At 43.4% G+C, this 14663-nt stretch overlaps 1 protein-coding gene across 1 annotated transcript in view; it reads right to left on the reverse strand.

Moving 5' to 3' along the window:
- Window positions 1-14310, reverse strand: part of LOC131946505 (COUP transcription factor 2-like) — a 35722-nt gene extending 21412 nt beyond the window's left edge. Inside the window, 3 exon segments of the mRNA XM_059307322.1 lie at window positions 4634-4910; window positions 4912-5162; window positions 13281-14310. Coding sequence (XP_059163305.1) covers window positions 4634-4910; window positions 4912-5162; window positions 13281-13785 — 1033 coding nt within the window. The 5' untranslated portion in view covers window positions 13786-14310.
- Between the last annotated feature and the right edge of the window lie 353 nt (window positions 14311-14663).

Consider the following 14663-nt stretch of genomic DNA (forward strand, 5'->3'; position numbering starts at 1 on the left):
TGAACAAATGGGGGATGGAATGTGGGGCTGGTGACGTCACGGTGAGAACCTGCGGCCAGGTGGGGGGAGGGGGATGGGGGGTGTGAGGGAGGGTGAGGATGGAAGAACAGGACTGTATGAGGGTGCGTAGTGGAGAGAGAGATAGAGAGAGAGAGAGAGAGAGAGAGAGAGAGAGAGAGAGAGAGAGAAAAATGAATTAAATATGAAGAGGGCTTCATTAGAACGAGAAATTGGCTGGATGCATGAGAGGTGACACAATGTTGACAACATGACAGGAGGTGGTGGCATGGCCAAGGAGGAGGTGGCAGTATTGACGGGAGGATGTTAAATAAGGAGGAGAGGAGGTGTTAAAGAGAGAGGAGGTGAGAGAAGAGAGGGGGGGGCGACGAGACGGAGGAGAGGAGGTGTAAAAAAAATGCAGAGGAGATGACAATTATCCTTGGAGGAGGATCGTGTGGACACAGAATTGATGAGGGTGAACTGAGGACATTTTTTCTTTTTAGCAGAGTTCTCTCTACCTCTCTCTATACATATATATCTCTCCCTCTCTCGCAACCTCTCTCTAGACGACACAAGAACGAATCCTATTCCCACCAAGTCTTCAACAAGACAGATACAAAGTAAGTTAAAAAATGATTGAAGATTACTAACGCACCTAGCTCGTTATGGAGCAGTATATACCAGTACCATTAACCAGGGACTACAAGGGTCGATTGTCTCCCATGTTATGTTTACTACAGCTAAAAATTACTTAGAAAATACTTCAGTTCTTATGTAAGTTAATAATTAATAACACATAATTGAAGGAAGTGATTATTTTGAAATTAAGGACAACTGCGAATGCGGTTGACAGATTGAGCTTAATTATCTGAATAATTAATCGACATAATCAATGATGGTAATTAATGAGTGATATAATTTCACTGCATCCAGATTAATCGTGACCTAATTATGCTATTGTTTTAAAAACGTGTTTAATAATTTATTCTTCTAACATGTAAACAAAATATGTTTATAGTTATCTGTTGTTGTTTTTTTTTTTTGGGGGGGGGGGGGGTATTTGATGCTTTAAAGCAGGGGTCTCCAAACTACGGCCCACGAGGTCCTCTCAACCGGCCCGCGGAGATCTTTTTGTCCACGGAAAAAAATGTTTGTTAGAGGTGGCTGTGGAACTTTGCCCAGAAAATTCAAAACAAGTTGAAAATGTAGCTTTTGGTGCAAATATTCATCGGTGGGGAGTGAGGGGAGGGGGGGGGGGCTCTGCCATCCCCAAAGAGATGCCTGGAAGAAACTGGCCCCCGAACTGATATTTGATAGTTAATGCGGCCCTCGGGCTGAAAAGTTTGGAGACCCCTGCTTTAAAGTGTGACTAAGTTCCAATCCATTTTTTAAAATTCGAACACTCAGTCCCAATCCAACTTTTTTAAAAACCCAGCGTTTCCGATCCACTTTTTCTTGTTTTGAGAGCTCGCGTGGATGACGCTCCGTGGTCAGAAGGTCGCGCCCTGGGATGTGTAGACCCACCCTCAGGTCACGAAAAGGGCGGGGCTACCAGCCCGGGCAGTCCGCTGATCAATGAGAGACGACCAACGCGCGGGGGCCGGGCGGGTGGTCAGACATGAGAGCGAGGGCAAGATCCGCGGGCCGGGGCCAGCACGCGACTCAGCCACGCGCCGGCTTGACCGCTCGATTGTTGGACTAGCCCGGGCAGGGGGAGGGCGTGACGGGGTCCAGGGGTCGCGTTTTTCTACAGGCGCTGAATGGAGGTCACTCTCAAAGCTGGCTTAGGATATGGTCTGACCCATGAGCCCACACTGGATATGGTCTGACCCATGAGCCCACGCTGCTGGCCCAGGAGATGACCCGTGTTTCTTTCAGACAAGTCCACCCCGGCCCAAATAGACAGAGAATATTATATTTAAGTAAAAAAACATATAGGCTTACTTAAACCATCCTTGTAACCCCCCCCCCCCCCCACTCACACACCACACCCGCACCAGAAGTGTCAAAATGCCCTTTCCCTGAAACAAAATGTTTGCAAGAAATGCGTCTATCATTTCTTAACTTTTTCCGTCAAAAAGAACCTCATAAATCAACAAGAAAATCGATAAAGTATTATTGATTAGTTTGGTTTAGGGTTTTATAAAAAGTTCTTGATATTATTTAACACCATTGGAGATAAGCACAAAAATGTCGGTACCATATAGTTAAAGTTATGTTACAAGAAAAATGTCAAATTTTATTTAATCCAACTTGAAAACTTTAAAATGCTTTTTAAAAAAAACAAGACTGTAAAACTGAAACGTTGCAAAATAACGTTTTATTTATTTTCTTCACTAATTGCTCGGGTTAGTGTGATCAAGAACACCACGTACGCTAAATGGAGGGGAGGGAGGGGGAACCTCACACAATTAGCGTCGTTTGTTTCTCTCTCTCCACACTACAAACGTATATCACCATTTTAAAATATGTCTGACTTCATCGGTCCCCCACCTTTACGCACTCCCAACTTTTATGAAAAAAGTTTTAAATGTCACAAAATCATCCTAGCTTTGTACCTATTTCCCTCAACTTTAAAATAAAATAAAATTGTCAAAAAATCATGCCAGTAGTGTTCCCATCTCCCCACCAAACCATGCGTTACACTGTCAAGTATTTCTCCTCTATACCTCGTCATCCCACACCGACATACATATAATTACATATCGACCTGCGCGTGAATCGTGAGCCCGTCTCAGATATATTTAGCAGAAACGTCGCCGTTTTCTCTTTGCTTTCATCTAGCACGCGGGCCAATTAGTACTTAGATTATTATTAAGTTTATGATGTCAGAGGTCAAAGTTCAGCCGTGGCACTCTGACGAAACAACACGTGGACGTAAGGAACACCCCCCCCCCCCCCCTTCTCCTCCCCCGGGGTCGAGGGCGTGTTTCTCTTGAGTGGGGACTATAGATTTTTGTTCTGTACACGCGGCGCTTTCTGATTGGACGAGATTTTTTTCTTCTAGATTTTGATCTTTAAAATATATCTGTATTTTTTTTATCTTGTCAACGTGTTATTGTTTCGTTTTTTATTTTTTTTTATTTTTGTATTTGTGGGTCACGTGATGTGAAACGGGGTCAATTCAATGTTTAAATAGTGACGTGTACATTAGAAAGGAGCATGGGATCAATACAGTGAATCATGTCTTGATCAACTCACTTTAACCGCTTACAATTTGTCTTGTACTACTTGTAATAAAGTAGCATTACCGCATTAGAATCACACGAGTATTAAATTTCAACCTTCAACAACTACTTACGTGACGAATTCAAGCAATATTTAAATCTTGGGTCAAGACACCTCGTGGATGAATTTAACAAAATCACGGGATTTATTTGCAGCGCGCGCTACGATGTTTGTCGTTAATCTTTAGTCGTATTAAGTAGCAATTAACAGGCAATTAGGACGCACGTGGTTGTTTGTTTTATTAAATGCATAATTCTATGTTTAATTCAGTTTTGACATTCTGTTTGTAAGGGAGGTAAAGTGAAATGGCAAGGAGGAAAATTTGAGGAATCAAAATTTTAAAGAGGGGTTGTCGAGAGTTTTCGTTGTGTGAGGCGGAAGTGCTGTGTGAGATGTTTGAATTAACTCACATTACTTGGATGATTACTCAAGTAACTTACATTACTTGGGTGATTACGTACGCAACTTATATTGATTGAGTAAATACTGAAGTAATTTACAGTAAAGTTAGATTTTCTTTAAAGTTCTGACTTTGAAGTAAGTAACAGGGATAATACTGTTGAGTAAGATATTTTTCAAAAAGGGATTTTTTTTAAATGTGAGAAAAGGTTTAATATAATGATGGTGATGGTTTGGTGATGGTGGTAGTGGTGTGGTGGTTGTCATGAGTAGGGTTAGTTTGTATAGTTATGTTATACTCGTGTTATGATATAGAGATGATATAGACCAGTTTTTGTAAAAAGCTTATACGAAAGTCTATCAAGTTTATAGTTTTTAAAAATAGAGGCATCATTAAATATACGGTGCTTGAAATAACTAACGGGGACTTTATAATGATCTCTTAAAAATTTTAGAAACAGATTTAGACTAGTAAAAAGAATATTGTATAGGGGCCTAGTTAAAATAATTATATAGTAGAAAGTACATTCGATTACAAGAAAAGCTATGATAAGTAAGTTATATTTACATTGAAAAGATGGTAGTGATGATAATGATTGTAATGATGTTTAGATCAGGTAAGATGGCGCTCTAAGAATGGTTGTGATAGTGGTGTATTGATGGTTATGATGAAGATGGTGATGGTGGTGTATATATGGTTGTGATGGTTGTATATATGGTGATGGTGGTGTATACATGGTTGTGATGAAGATGTATAGATGGTGATGGTGGTGTGTATATAGTTGTGATGGTTGTGTATATGGTGATGGGGGTGTATACATGGTTGTGATGAAGATGTATAGATGGTGATGGTGGTGTGTATATAGTTGTGATGGTTGTGTATATGGTGATGGGGGTGTATACATGGTTGTGATGAAGATGTATAGATGGTGATGGTGGTGTATCGATGGTTGTGATGGTTGTAAATTGATGGTAACAACGAGACCCATGAAATCACGTGACATACCTGACGAAAAGAGTGCTATCGCCTTGAGACAACTGTACTCAGCCGAGTCTACATGCAGTGCCTTCAATTTCTCCACCTGCTCCTGGAAAATTCGGATATGGTCCATGAAAGCCACCACCCTCTCGGCCGCCATCGGGCTGGCGTGGAGCCCCGCGGCCGCCAAGAGGGGCGCCACATGCAGGGGCATGGAGCACTGGGCCGCGTTGAGGACGAACAGTTCAGACCAGCCCAAGCGGAGCAGCGCCACCTGGTCAGTGACTTGGAGTTCCGGAAAAAAACGGGATGTTCCTGGCCCATTCCACGGCGGAGAAGAGCAGGCGGGCGGCCAGCTCGCAGATGTTCTCAATGCCCATGATGTTGGGCTGCTGCATGCAGTTGCCGAACCTGGACGTGGGGTAGGGCTCGGCCCGCAGGAGCATGGAGATGAAGCTGGACAGGTAGGTGTGGCCGTTGAGGGGGTCGCCGTTGTGAAAGGCCATCTGTCCGTGAAATGGGTGCTGGGTGGGTGGGATACGGCCTCTCTGGACGGCTGGAAGTAGAACAACAACAAAAACAGAATTAGTTGTGGTTCATTGGTTAACTCTACAATACCTTAATATATGAATTTATTGTCTACATTTTGAAACAAAACAAGGCAATGAGATTAAATAATCAGAGACACCCGTATCTAAGATGGACCCGTGTTGAAGGATGATATGTGAGGGAGTGGAATATTAGAGGGAAATCCCAGTCTTTTAACATCTACAATATGTGGGTTTTTATTTTTATTTTCGCTATAGTTTATTTGGTGCCAGTATATCAATGCTATCACAGACCGGAAGTTGCCACACAAACAAGTCAACGAGTCGAGGTTTTCATTGGTCCCAACCATCAACTTCCGCTTTCTGGGCAGTGACAGTCATGCCAGGTTTTCATTGGCCGAAAGGCTTAATTTCACATTTACATTGTATACTAAGATATCGTGTGAATTTAGATTAGGCTATCTAAATATAATGTATCCAATAACAAACGTTGTTCGGCAGTATTGAATGATACTCAGTACAATGGTACTCAGTACAATGGTACTCGGTACAATGGTACTCAGTGCAGTGTTGCTCAGTACAGTGGTACTCAGTGCAATTGTTTTCAGTGCATTGGTACTCAGTACAATCCTACTCAGTACAATGGTACTCTTACCAATATCTAAACGTAGCACTGGTCATTTTAAATGCGTTTTGTTCTAAAAACATGACGCTCATTAGTAACAGTAACACAAACACTCTGTGAACAATATTGTCAGATTCAATTGAGTAACTAACATCACAAAATCATGGAAACATTTTCAGCCGAGAAGAGGGCCTGATGTAGTTGGTAATATAAACACGCTACTACTAGTAACGTAGACATATGACAAGCGACATATGCATTTTACTGCTAGTTTTCTAGACACGACTAGCAGCATAAATGTGTAACTACTAGTAACATAGACACGCTACAATTAGAAAAACAGACACAATGTGAATAGTATCGTAGATATATCACTACCAGCAACATAAACATTTGACTACTAGTAACGTAGACATATGACTAGCAACATAAATGTGTTACTACAAGTAATGTAGACATGACTAGCAACATAAACATTTTACTGCTAGTTTCGTAGACACGACCAACAACATAAATGTGTTACTACTAGTAACGTAGACATGTGACTTCTAATTTAAGAAGGATGTGTATCTGTCTGTGTGCTTTAAAATTCCCTAGAAAGCCGTACAGAAATAAAATATGTGAACAAACAAGCTACGTGTGTTGATGACATGGGATATTTAGTGAGAAAAGTACTAGATGAATGTGTTAAGGCTCTGTCTCCACCCCCCCCCATCTTCCATCCCGCCACCCCCACCCCCACTTCCCACTAAGACCCTGTTAACTGCCCTTCTGGGGCCTGTGAAGGACTGGCGCTAATGAACCCGTTAACCGTTATCTTCTGCTGGGAAAGAAGAAAGTAGAATCTACGGAGACAGCCACCATTAAACATGTCGCTTCCCGCTTACACGCTAACCACGGGGGGAACGAAACATCGGGGGAGGGGGGGGGGGGGTGGTTCACACGTCCAAATTAAACAATCCTGGCCGAATTTCGGACCACTGGTTGAAGAAAATCAGAACAAGACGAACCGGTTCTGATATTTTCATGCAGTTGGTGCCGTCCGTTACAAAACCGACGGTTCTAAGTGCTGGTCAGGGAGTTCTGGAACCACGGCAAGAAACAGATGGTCGCTATCAGGCTGCGGGTAACACTGTAACAGCGAGGGTAGGGGAGGGCAAAGGTGTTATCTAAGGTCACATAACATGCAGGGACCAAGTGTGCAGCCAGCGAGGTGTGTACGAGACAGACGTGAATTTCTTTATCTGCCGGTCTGACAGGCTTTTTGTGGGGGCAATGGAGCGGTGAACTTTGACCCGGGGACTTAACTTGTAGGCAGTGGGTGAAGTCTTATGCACGGATATTATCGGGGGGGGGGGGGGCAATTAACAGCTGTGTAATCAGGCTTGATTTACTTAGAGGTGGGTTGGGCGTGAGTGGAGTTTAGGGGGTAGGGGTGTTAAGGGTGGGGGGGGGGGGGGAAGATGCATATCAAGGTAGGTGTAAAGTGTAAAAAGGGTAGGGGCGTCAACAGGCACAGTGGGAATGAGGATATCAGGGTGGGTGTATAAAAGGGAGGGGTGTTAACGGGCAGGATAGGGGGATGGATGCATATCAGGGTGGGTGCATAAGCGGTAGGGGTGTCAACAAGCAGGGTGGGGGTGAGGATATCAGGGTGGGAGGGGAGGGGATCAGGTGTCCGGTTAAAGAGTGCACGAGAGGGCATTAAGTTTCTGCGCATGTCAGCGTGTGTCTAGTAAAACTCTTTAATTAATTAATCCAAGCCGGCAACGATTTCAACATTTCTTCGCTAATTAAACCCCTACCCTATGAGTCTCGTCAGACGCTATTTTTAGTCTGTGATGTGCTAAGTTAGTAAAACATCAGTGCAGTATATGGTCAAAATGACTTTAGTAAACATCTTTATCGATATAGTCAACATAAGTTTCAACCAGTAAATATATGCGTATAGGTTTAACAATATCGTCATGTATCTTTCCCTTTAGAAACTAAAGCTCCATGGAGCAAGTGAAGTTACGTACCCCTGTTTTTGTGACCTCGCATATGAAAAGATAGTAAGGTCTTCGAATTCGAACTCGAAACATTCGGGTTAGCAGTCGTAAGCTCTACCATTCCACCAGGCCATGTCATATATTTACATAGATTATATTATCAGATTTAAGCCATTATTTTAGTACATTAAACACCAGCTCTGCATGGGGAAGCATTCACAATATACCAGGACAGTCGTCACCACCTGTTGAAGATTGTTACCGCCGGCTAGGTAAACAAACTACACGGTAGTCGTATTTAGTTGGTTAACAATATAGTTAACACTCGTATAGTCTAGTTAACATCAGTATAGTTAAGTTTACATTAGTAATGAATGTTAAATGTACATGTATAGTCAAAAGAACATTAGTATGTAAAGTTAACACGATTATTCACAGGCTATGCTAGTAAATTATAGTAATGTCAATGTCAATTTAGAAACGTTAACATTGTTTGTAGATAAGTAGATTTAGTATAGTAAGGTTAACGTCAGTTTTAAAATAGAACGTTATTGTTGCAAATATCTACATTAGTATAGTAGTGTTAACAACAGTGTAGATAAGTTAACATGAGTATAGTCGCGTCAACATTAGTTTAGACAAGTCAACATATACTGAAGAAGTTAACACTAGTATAGCCTATCACCCCAAGCATAACATAGACCACAGCTCTGTAATGCTAGACCTAGTGACAACAAATCTTTGCAGGCAGTTCCCTCGACGTTGACATGCGTGTGCCACATTTAATTTGTAACTTAATTCAACAACTACAGCACCTCCCCCACCCCCACAACCCTCGCCCCCACCCCACACAGGCAACAAACAGAACGAGCCTTTCATTCCGGCACTGGAAGAGATTTAATTTCTGTAATGCTAGAGCTGATCACATGGGCTGTGTGTACGAGTGTGTGTACGTGTGGGTTGGTGTGCTGGTAGAAACGGACGGAAAGACATCGAGCCTTTCAAAAGTCACCGTGACCTCAGACTACACAGGCAGTGGATTTGTTACAGCACGCTGTGTGCTGTTACGGTCCGTTGTAGTGCAGTTACACTGTGCTGTGATAATAGTGATATGGTACTTGCTGCAACCGTGATTGTTACATCTGTAACAATCTTTGCTTTCTATATCTGTAACTATCTTTGCTTACTATATTAGTGATAATCTTAGCTTACTACATCTGTAACTATCTTTGCTTACAAAATCTGTAATAATCTTAGCTTACTACATATGTAACAATCTTTGCTGGCTACATCTGTAACAATCTTTGCTTACTACATATGTAATAATCTTTGCTGGCTACATCTGTAACTATCTGTACTTACTACTTATGTAACAGTCAGTGCTTACTAATTCTCTACAATCTTTGCTTACAACTTAGCCATTCATTTCTTTTGTAAGAATATTTGTAACAATGTAATCTCAGCACTAGCGTAACAATCCTAACTTTTGTGACAAAGCTAAGCTTGTCCCTGTCTTTAAAATGTCTGTAATTTTGAAATTGTTTTAAAATCGCTCATACCGCGACAACTACATCTACGCATGAGAAAGTATTTAGGTCTAGGTGTCACAAACGTCACTCACATCAACATAACACCTAGACCTGTTTTAAAACAGCAATGAAACTAAGAAAGAACATAAATTATCAGTTAGTATAGACACTGTCAATATTGACTTATATGTACTTTTATAGACACTATTCACTTTTAGAGACAGTGTGAATATTCACATTTATACATTCTGTCAATTCAACATTTCGGACTGAGAAAATATTGACGAGACCATAGGTATTTAAACATCCCGTTTTGGTGAGATCGTATCGCTCGGCATTATGTGTGTAATATTTCGGATGGTTCGACTTCAAAATATTTGATAAGTTAGGTCTTCGCTGGTCTCGTGAAGGTCAACGTTAGGTCTTCGCTGGTCTAGTGAAGGTCAGCATTAGGTCTTCGCTGGTCTATAGAAGCTCAGAGGTTTTCGCTGGTCTACTGAATGTTAGCGTTAGGTCTTCGCTGGTCTATAGAGGCTCTGGGTTAGGTCTTCGCTGGTCTAGTAAATGTTAGCGTTAGGTCTTCGCTGGTCTAGTGAATGTTAGCGTTAGGTCTTCGCTGGTCTATAGAGGCTCTGGGTTAGGTCTTCGCTGGTCTAGTGAATGTTAGCGTTAGGTCTTCGCTGGTCTACTGAATGTTAGCGTTAGGTCTTCGCTGGTCTATAGAGGCTCTGGGTTAGGTCTTCGCTGGTCTAGTGAATGTTAGCGTTAGGTCTTCGCTGGTCTAGTGAATGTTAGCGTTAGGTCTTCGCTGGTCTACTGAATGTTAGCGTTAGGTCTTCGCTGGTCTATAGAGGCTCTGGGTTAGGTCTTCGCTGGTCTAGTGAATGTTAGCGTTAGGTCTTCGCTGGTCTACTGAATGTTAGCGTTAGGTCTTCGCTGGTCTATAGAGGCTCTGGGTTAGGTCTTCGCTGGTCTAGTGAATGTTAGCGTTAGGTCATCGCTGGTCTAGTGAATGTTAGCGTTAGGTCTTCGCTGGTCTACTGAATGTTAGCGTTAGGTCTTCGCTGGTCTATAGAGGCTCTGGGTTAGGTCTTCGCTGGTCTAGTGAATGTTAGCGTTAGGTCTTTGCTGGTCTATAGAAGCTCAGAGGTCTTCGCTGGTCTAGTGAAATTCACAGTTAGGACTTCGCTGGTCTATAGAAGGTCAGCGTTAGTTCTTCGCTGGTCTATTGAAACTCAGAAAATTACTTTTTTTTTAAACCACTGACCGCCACTTATCAGCCGTACTAGACCTAAGTGGGGTTGGGTTTAATTGTTTGACCCGTGGCGTGCGACCCTTGAGCACCAAGTGTGGCCACTTTAAGTACTCATCTAGAGGGCGAGCGTCACGCGGTGTTTCTTTATGCTGAACCTTTGTGTCGGGGTTTTTGCGTTTATCTGCATCATACAGCAAGATGCCATGCTAGGTGACCATGAAAGATAAAGTCGAACTAAGTTTGTAGGTGATACAGAAACTTGAGTCTTTATTTGGTAGAAGCATCTGTTATACGTCGTACTAGGCGAGTTGTAAAAATAATGTAACACGCGAAGAAATTGCGCAAGTGAAAACGTCTCTACATAACCATCGTTTCTTTTATATTTAACAATTGAAAATATTTAGATTCCAAATGTAATTATATTTTAATGGTAAATTTTAAAATAAAAACATAAACATTAAAAAGCAGGCCTTAATTTAATTATAATATTTTTTGCTAGATTTAAGAATGTAATGTTTGAATTACATGTAGTCGTTACACCTAACTATTCAAGTACTTGTACTGTGAGGAATACACTTGATATTGTAAACACAGCAATAGTCAATATAGCAATGACAAATACGACTGACATATCTTGACATAACTAATTCAGCCTAACCCATGCATTATATCATCAACATACAGGAGATTTAGCCTAACCCATATAATCTATGATCTACAGAAATAGCTGTTAACGAAATTCCCCCTGACCGAACCAGCTGTGTAACGAACTTAACGAGATGATATTGTTTACAAAATCTTGTCACATTACAGTCAACATCAACTAGCGGGTTGGTGGTTGATTGTCATCCTGTCAAAGTTTGGTCAACAATTGCCGACTCAGTTTAATGTCATTCTGGGTGAACTTAGTTCGTCTCGTGGGTTGTATGTGGTTGGGGGAATACTGTGATGGGGTGGTTGGGGAATACTTTGATGGGTTTGTTGCGGGAATACTGTGGTGTGGTGGTTGGGGAAGACTGTAATGGGTTGGTTGGGGAATACTGTGAGGTGGTGGTTGGGGAATACCGTAATGGGTTGGTTGGGGGAATACTGTGATGGGTTGGTTGGGGAATACTGTGAGGTGGTGGTTGGGGAATACCGTAATGGGTTGGTTGGGGAATACTGTGATGTGGTTGTTAGGGAGTACTTTAATAGGTGGTTCGGGGAATATTGTGATGGGTTGGTTGGGGAATACTATAATGGGTTGGTTGGGGAGTACTTTGAATAAAAAGACTATGACAAGTCTGTAGTTTGGTGACTTCATGTAATAAGTAGCGTAGCTTAGGATTAGGAGAGAGAATTGTAGAATTCTTCCGTTTACGGTTGTTAAAAAGTGGCGGTGTTTGGGGTGGTGCATAGATAGTTGGGTAATAGTTGGCGTGGTTCGATGGTTGGGTTATGGTTGGTGTGGTTAGATAGTTGGTTTATGGTTGGTTTGTTTCGATGGTTGGATTATGGTTGGTGTGGTTCGATGGTTGGGTTGGCTTTGGAGAGGTTGAACATTAGTTGAATTATAACTTGGAGTAGTTGGGCAGTTGGGTTGTTGGGTTGTAGGTTTATTTAGAGTGATTATAAACCATAGGATTGTGACTGAACTAGGGTATCGCACATTCAATGTATGGGTTATACAGTTAACGTGCTAAAGGAACAAAAGTAGCTGTAGTTTAGCAATGTGAAGTAGACAAAACAATAAAGTAAGCTGTCCGTATGTATGTAAACTATTGTTAATTAATGAAGACTGATCAGAATTTGAGTTTTAGTTGAGCGTAAAGTGAACTTATAATGTCTACGGCTGTAGCAACATTAGTTAGAGTTGAATGCAAGCAGTGAGGTCGATTTGCAACGATATGGTATAGTAGCATTAGGTAGGTTGAGATATTGAAGGATCTGAACCAAGACACTGGTCAATAGCTGATGTGGTTATAGAAATTGTATAGCGATCTTCTGGGTGTTATAAGGGCTTTGGATGACGTGTATGATTGTGTGAATTAGAGTTGGTGTATGTGTGTGTGTGTGTTTTTGGATACGGGCGGTTATGATTGTGTAAGTGAACGATCACAGGGACGTGTATGATTGTGTGAGCGAATGAACCTAGGGATGTGTATGATTGTGTGAGTGAAGGAACAAAAGGACGTGTATGATTGTGTGAGTGAATGAACCGAGGGACGTGTATGATTGTGTGAGTGAACGAGTGGATGAACCCAGGGACGTGTATGATTGTGTGAGTGAATGAGCCGAGGGACGTGTATGATTGTGTGAGTGAATGAGCCGAGGGACGTGTATGATTGTGTGAGTGAATGAGTGAATGAACCGAGGGACGTGTATGATTGTGTGAGTGAATGAGCCGAGGGACGTGTATGATTGTGTGAGTGAATTAGCCGAGGGACGTGTATGATTGTGTGAGTGAATGAACCGTGGGACATGTATGATTGTGTGAGTGAATGAACCGAGGGACGTGTATGATTGTGTGAGTGAATGAGCCGAGGGACGTGTATGATTGTGTGAGTGAATGAACCGAGGAACGTGTATGATTGTGTGAGTGAATGAACCGAGGGACATGTATGATTGTGTGAGTGAATGAACCGAGGGACGTGTATGATTGTGTGAGTGAATGAACCGAGGGACGTGTATGATTGTGTGAGTGAATGAACCCAGCAAACACCCACACTGACCTGCATCCCACCTACCTTCCCTCCTCATTCCAGACTTGAGGCATTTTTTCAGCCGGCAATACTGGCACTGGTTCCTGTGGTGCTGGTCAATCGGGCAGTTCCTGCTGCCCCGGCACGTGTAGGTAAGGTTTCGGCGGACACTCCGTTTGAAAAAACTCTTACACCCCTCGCACGTGAACTGCCCGTAGTGCTTGCCGGAGCTTTTGTCCCCGCACACAACACACTCGATTTGTTGCTTGTTGTTGTTGTTCTCAGACATGTTGGAGTTGGGCGTGCCGCCGTTGTGGTGGTTGCCGCCGGGGGGTGACCCGGGGGGGACGGAGTCGACAGGGACGATGGTTGTACAAGACGAAGGCGGCACGACGGAATTACCGGACGGTTGAGACGGTGCTGGAACGGCCGGGTGTCCGACGGAGCTAATCAAAGGCCCGTGTCCAGTCATATCGTCTGCCGGCTCTCTCCATGGAATCACAGGCGCTGGTTGAGGCATGTCCATCACACGCGCCAGACTCACAGCCATAAATCGCTCGCGGTCCGTCACGAAAATTGTTTTTATTTTCCGAACTAAAATCAACAAATGTACATGATAGTCCAAGCTAAGGAAACTGAACACGCTACACACTAAGTCAAGGTACTTTGTCCCACAAGCGAAACACTGACACGGGCAAGTTGATATCCGCTTGAAGGAACGAAAAAGTCACAAGTGTGGACACACAGATATCAGCAGATAATCCCGGGTAGTCGAGAAGGACCTCTTGAGATGTAAGTCTGGGTTTAGTTAGTCCTGCATGAGCTACGACGGACTGCTGGGAAGGTGGAGGTAGAGCTAGCCTAGACACCAGGCTCACGTTATCTGATACGCTACGCTAGAAGACGGGTCCGGGTTGTGAAAGTTAGAACCTGGGGTTGTAACCCCGACACCGCTAGTAAAACAAGTAGCAAGTCGGTGGCTCGGCTACCCTTATAAGGGCGGACGGTGTCAGAGGTATCATGCCAGGAGCCGCGGACTGACAATTAGTAAGGTCTGGTCGTGGCCCCTGACGACTCGGGGGGGCCTTCCCTATACCGGAGATTGGCCCGTGCTCATTGGCTGGGCGAGGCGAGCGCGAGATATCAAGCGAGGGTTGATGGTACGCCGGGCTGGCCTCGCCGCCCGCCAGCCGCGTAGGTCAGCCAAGGAACGGGCCAATCAGCGACGGTACGCACCTCGGGAGGAAGGGCAAGTCGGGCCATTACCCCGTGACAGGGCGGTTACCAACACACCCCCCCTGCTCGTCAACATGATTACCACCGCTGACACGACTCGCGCCGAGTGAGTGCTGGTCGTGGTGGTGCCACGCTCACCCCGTCCCTGACAGGCATTAGCACTTTCACAGTGAGCGACGGGCAGGGACGGGG

This window comes from Physella acuta, unplaced genomic scaffold (assembly GCF_028476545.2).
Source record: "Physella acuta isolate Inbredline_101_S28 unplaced genomic scaffold, ASM2847654v3 ptg000562l, whole genome shotgun sequence".
Classification (NCBI taxonomy): Eukaryota; Metazoa; Mollusca; class Gastropoda; family Physidae; genus Physella; species Physella acuta.